This window comes from Chondrus crispus, genomic scaffold (assembly GCF_000350225.1).
Source record: "Chondrus crispus Stackhouse genomic scaffold, scaffold_9, whole genome shotgun sequence".
Lineage (NCBI taxonomy): Eukaryota > Rhodophyta > Florideophyceae > Gigartinales > Gigartinaceae > Chondrus > Chondrus crispus.
In genome coordinates this window covers 342,437-347,577 of record NW_005178873.1, presented here as the reverse complement: position 1 = coordinate 347,577, position 5,141 = coordinate 342,437, and the positions used below count along the sequence as shown (strand labels likewise).

General features: G+C 54.7%; 3 protein-coding genes across 3 annotated transcripts in view; 1 reads left to right on the top strand and 2 right to left on the bottom strand.

Moving 5' to 3' along the window:
• Positions 1 to 783, top strand: part of CHC_T00009107001 (Nitrite transporter NAR1) — a gene marked incomplete at its 5' end in the record, with an annotated part of 786 nt that extends 3 nt beyond the window's left edge. The window contains one exon of the mRNA XM_005712240.1: positions 1 to 783. This exon is cut by the window's left edge and continues 3 nt beyond it. Coding sequence (XP_005712297.1) covers positions 1 to 783 — 783 coding nt within the window.
• A 427-nt stretch (positions 784 to 1,210) lies between these two features.
• Positions 1,211 to 1,348, bottom strand: CHC_T00007930001 (hypothetical protein). Its single transcript, XM_005712239.1, has one exon. It carries the CDS (start codon positions 1,346 to 1,348, stop codon positions 1,211 to 1,213), a length of 138 nt encoding a protein of 45 aa, XP_005712296.1.
• Positions 1,349 to 1,412: 64 nt separating this feature from the next.
• Positions 1,413 to 2,711, bottom strand: CHC_T00008906001 (Serine/threonine protein kinase). Its single transcript, XM_005712238.1, has 2 exons — positions 2,130 to 2,711; positions 1,413 to 2,087 (listed from the first exon to the last, which is right to left on the bottom strand). Exons 1-2 carry the CDS (start codon positions 2,709 to 2,711, stop codon positions 1,413 to 1,415), a joined length of 1,257 nt encoding a protein of 418 aa, XP_005712295.1.
• Between the last annotated feature and the right edge of the window lie 2,430 nt (positions 2,712 to 5,141).

Genomic DNA, 5,141 nt, shown 5'->3' with positions numbered 1-5,141 from the left:
CCGCCCTCGCAAAAGTCCCCGCCGGCCGCCTTCGCCGCCGCCACCACGCTGGGCGCCTCCAAGGCCGCCACCCCGCTCGCCAAGGTCTTCCTCCTCGCCGTGCTGGCCGGCGCCTACATCTCGCTGGGCGCCCTCCTCGCCCTCTCGGTGGGCGGCGCCAGCCCGGGCCTGGCCGCGGCCAACCCGGGCCTGGCCAAGTTCCTCTTCGGCGCCGTCGGCCTCCCGCTCGGCCTGACCCTCGTCGTCACGGCCGGCGGCGAGCTCTTCACCGGCAACACCCTCCTCGTCGGCGCCGCCGCGCTCGCAGGCAAGGCCCGCTGGCCCGCCCTCGCGCTCAACTGGGCCGTCGCCTTCGTCGGCAACTTCCTCGGCTGCCTGCTCATCGTCCGCCTCGCCGTCGCCGCCGCCTGCCTCACGCCCCCCAGCGTCGCCGTCGCCGTCGCCACCGCCACCGCAAAGGTCAGCATGCCCTTCGCCAGGGCCTTTGTCAGGGGGCTGCTGTGCAACTGGCTCGTCTGTCTGGGCGTGTATTTGAGCAACGCCGCCAGCGGCTTTGGCAGCAAGTTTCTGGCCGTCTTCTTGCCCGTCTCGGCTTTCGTCACTATGGGCCTTGATCACTCGGTCGCGAATATGTTCCTCGTGCCCATGGGAATGGCGCTGGGAGCCGATGTGGGCTGGAAGACGTTTCTGATGGCCAATCTGTGGCCGGTTACGCTCGGGAATATCGTCGGGGGGATGGGTATGGTCGCGGGCATGTACTATTTATGTTACGGTAAGAAGTAGAGGTGCTAAGGGCCTTGTGAGCGGAGAATGCGAGAGCTGAGCTGCGGTGAAGGGCCAAGGGGGTTCGGTCGGGTGAATCGCGTTCCGTTTCGGCTGCACAGAGCTTTTGTACATGACTTGCAGCTTTCGCGCATTTTTAATCAAGACTCACAAGTGCGTCGTCGGCGGTATACTTTGTGAAGCCTGACGCTGATTCTGTGGATGAGGATATTGTCAAAATCGGCGCCTGACCGTACTCTCCCTTTAAGTCTGAGATGTGAAGTTAGTGAGCATAGGAGCAATAGTCGTCACCTATTCAGTTGCGATGGCTCGGTCTCTCCTCGCATCGGGCCTAGCATTTCCTCTACGTTTGTACACCTCACTTCCTAACTCGCGTTTTTTCGATGCTAATAAAGAAGAAACGAAAAAGCAAGCCCGGGCTTAGCGTTCATGTATCCCGTGCAAATACCATGAGAAGAAATACGCCGTCATTGCGAAAATCCGGTTCTTTACTCCGGCACTGTTTTCGTTCTATTGTCTGTTCTACAGCGGCTCGTCCCTCGAACAAAGTGACTCGCATCCACATTCATCTTGTTTCGAGAAGTAGTCGGTTGCTATTTGCGTTCTGCATTCTAAAATTAATTCTGGTGCTACCGTATATTCTGGGCCATCCCTGCTCCTCTGAGCACAGTGTGCGCTCCCGAGGGAGTGACAACTGATGTCGTCGGGGTAGCGCCTCCTTTCCAGGACTGGTTCTGATAGTTACTTTTTCCCGTCACAGTCGGAGCTGGTGTCGCTGAGGACGATAGCTTTCCGAGCCTTTTCAGAAGACAGGGGATTAAGGCTTTCACGATATTGCTCCCATGTGCCAGGTCGCTATCATCTATCACAGTGGAAAGAAGAGAGCAACGTGGAACCGCTTCTCTTTTCACAATGTCCAGAAAATCCATGGTCACAGCGAGCAAATCTTCCTCTGAGATGCTCGCGCTTTTCATGCTGCCATTTGCCCGTCTTACGTTGCGATCGTGGCTAAGGCAAACGAAGGGATGTTCCATAAGGTCTGGAATGGACATACGATTTTGCGGATCGCGTTGCAGGCATCCGTGGAGCACTTGAAGCGCAACAGGGTCGGTTACATGACGGTATGAGATTTCGTACTTTGGATCCTGAATGCAGTTCAGCTTCTGAAGAGTGTTTTTGATATGGGCGAATGGCGCTCTTCCACACAGCATTTGATACAAGATGCAACCTAAACTCCAGATATCGCTTGCACGCCCCACTCGGTATCTTGCTGAATGCAAATCAGTTTCTGAGTCAGAGCCGTCCTCATTCCATGTTCTAGGATCTGGATGGTCGTAGTCGTTCACTAAGGCCTCCGGGGACATGTAGTTGGGAGTCCCTACCTGAGCTTCCCGAAAAACTTTTGTCGTGTCGTCGCTAGTGATGGCTTTCGCAATCCCAAAATCTATTAACTTCAACTCTCCTCGGACGACCAAGAAGTTTGCCGGTTTCAAATCTCCATGAATGATTTTAGCCTCGTGAATGGTGTGCACAGCCTTGAGCATTTGCAGCCAGTGACCCCTCGTAAAGTGATCGTCAATACTCCTACTCTTCTTGCGGAGTAGGATTTTCGCTAGGTCAGTGTCCCCGTACTCCATTACCATCTTGATGGTTCCACACTCGTACTGAACTTCCGCATCGAGGAGTTGGATGATTGATGGAGAACCTCGAAGTTGCTTGAGCAACGCTATTTCGTTTGCGTAAGAACCAAGAGTTGTTCGAAAATGCGACGAGGCGGGGACCTTCACGCGCTTTATGGCCAGCACTTCCATATCCTGATTGAGAACTTTGAAAACTTTCGAGCTGCCACCCCTTCCAGCCTCGCTCAGAATCACATACTGCCTTCTGTTCACTGTGATCACGCTTTCAGGTTTAGGTCCGCTTAACATACCCCAAAGAGACCAGTTCTCTTCGGGTACCTGCTCGTTCGAATTTAGTTGCCGTGCAGTTGTATTCTTCGAAGCATCAACTGTGGGCGATTCGGGTGATAGATGGCCATCACCAGAACCCTTCGAATGGGAAAAGTAACTGCCCCTATCGAGGCTGCAGTTCAAGGACTGCGAGTTTCCGGCATTTGTAGTTGCCCGGACATCCGTACCGCTGGCGCGTTCCCTTCTTGACTGCATTCGACGATCTAAGTTTCCAGTTGGCGGACGACTGCCAGTTTCGGAAAAATTGTCAAGGCCCTTGTAATGGACATCGTGCGCTTGCAACTGGCCTACCCCCCGGGATCTACCAACCCTATTGCTGGAGAATCCAGATCTGCTTGACATGCCGCCGAAGTTCTTATTTTCAGATGTCTTCGCAGGATCACGGTGGTATATTTCCTCACCATCTCGCTGCTCATCCCTCTCCAGAATTCCACTTAAATGACCAGAGCGATCCTTTTCTACATCCCCAAAACCACTACGACTGATGTTTGGCAGATCAGGGTGAGGGCTTTTAGCATTTTCGCCGAACCTCTGTTCTCCTGCGTCATAGCGGGACGCAGTGTGAACACTCTGGATACTCTCCGGGCTTTCTTTTTCCACAAAGCTTGGTTTGTCCGCCCTTTTCTCAGCTCCTGGAAAGTGCATTTGATCCAAAAAACTTTCGTCTTCTAAAAGAGCCGGCACGCGTGGTTCTTGCTTGGCCTGACTTCGAAGAACTTCAGGAGAACGAATCCCGCCCGGCAGACCGCGAATGGCCGAAGAGTTGACATCCTGTTGAACAGGGGGGATTCCCGCAATGCAACTGGCTCTTCCCTGACCAAGGTCTCGCTTTTTTTCCTCGTCTGACATGTGAACCGGTTCACGATGCTCTCTGACCGCATTACTTACGCCTCGAGGTGCATGACCGAGACTATGCATTGACTCTAGCGTCGCTTCTCTAGACGCGGCCTGGCGAGTTGTTGTGGGCGCAGTGGACGTGTCTATTGCGAGCTCCGAAGCGCGCTTCGCAGGCCGGTTGCGAATATTTTCACGGGCGCGCAGTCGAGAAAGGTTCCGGGCGCGGCGTCGCTCACTCGCGTCTCCAGGAGTTTTCTCAGCAGTCGGACGCGGGGTGGGAAAAGGAGAAAGACTGGCACACGCCGCGGCCTCGTGGCGAAAGCGAGCAGCACGGTCGTGGTTCTTCTGCTTGAGTTCAAGGTCTGCCCAGGCATTCCAGAAAAGCGGGAGGGACTGGCCGATGCGGTGAGTTTTGAGCCTCTTGAAGATGAGGTTTGCATCGTCGGGGTCGTCCTCAGCTCTCAAGGCGGCCAAATCCAACCAGAGCTGAGTATAGACGGGGGTGTGTCTGTTGGCAGCGGTCATCGGAACGATGGTGGTGGCTCGTTCGTAGAGGGTTTGGAGAGCATGGAGCATAGAGATGCGTTTCGCCGCGTCCTGCGAGTGATTTCGCATGAACTCTTTGCGGTCATCGTTAAGAATGGCGAGGTATGCTCGCCAGTTGCCGGGTTGATGAGGAGCTGCTTTTAGGGCAAGGAGGAGATCTGCACGGTGACGGAGGATGGAGGGGCTGAGAGAGAATGGCTGAATGACCTTCGTGGCTGCAGTGAGATCGGCATACCAATCTGGCTGGGGCTTGGAAGAGGGCTTTACCGGTGATGATGCACGCTGCAAAGCTTCAACTTTTCGACGGAGAAGGGCATGTGAGGTACCCGACATGGCCGGTACCGCAGAATCATCGGCTTCGGGCGGGGACGGTGGGCGGGGGGAGATGGAGAGGTTGCCGTTGAGAGTAACGGCTGGGAATAATGTCTGTGGGTGGGCGGGGGGGAGGGAGGGTGAGGTGGTGCGTGATGCTGTCTGATGGCGGGGCTGAGCGCAATGGAGAATTCTGGCGGGAGTTTGAAATTGAAAAAAGAGAAATGCGAATGTTTTGGATGGCCGTGTTCAAAATCTCACTTTGAACCAGCCAATAAAACCGCATCTAGAGATTTGATGTGGAGTTCCCGCCAATGTAGCATAGCCCTAGTCAGAGCTGTTACCAGGCTACAGTATCCTTGTTTCCGCCATATGCCATGTTTGACCACACAGGACAGGCTGCCATTAGGGAGGCCTATAATGTTATGTACCGTAAGTAGAGCCGACGACTAGGAAAAGAGAGGAGGTCATCGGACTCCGTGATCACACATGCCAAACAGTACGACGCGAAGGAGTACGGCGCGAAGCGTATCGTCTAAGGGAGAATCAAGTCTGCAAAGGAAACGAAAGGAGTCAGGGAAGCGCGGGGAGATCTGCACCCCAGTACCGTGGAGGACGCCAAGCTAGAGTGGGGGCATCGATCAACAGGATCAATCAGAGGAAGACGCAGTTTCCGCAGAAACGACGAGTGGA

Excerpts from the sequence above, each read along its gene's own strand:
- CHC_T00007930001 (XM_005712239.1), bottom strand. The coding sequence starts at position 1,348 with ATGTGGATGCGAGTCACTTTGTTCGAGGGACGAGCCGCTGTAGAACAG.
- CHC_T00008906001 (XM_005712238.1), bottom strand. The coding sequence starts at position 2,711 with ATGTTAAGCGGACCTAAACCTGAAAGCGTGATCACAGTGAACAGAAGG. Across the intron at positions 2,088-2,129 it reads ACATGTCCCCGGAGGCCTTA|GACGGCTCTGACTCAGAAAC; the intron begins GTGAACGACTAC and ends ACATGGAATGAG.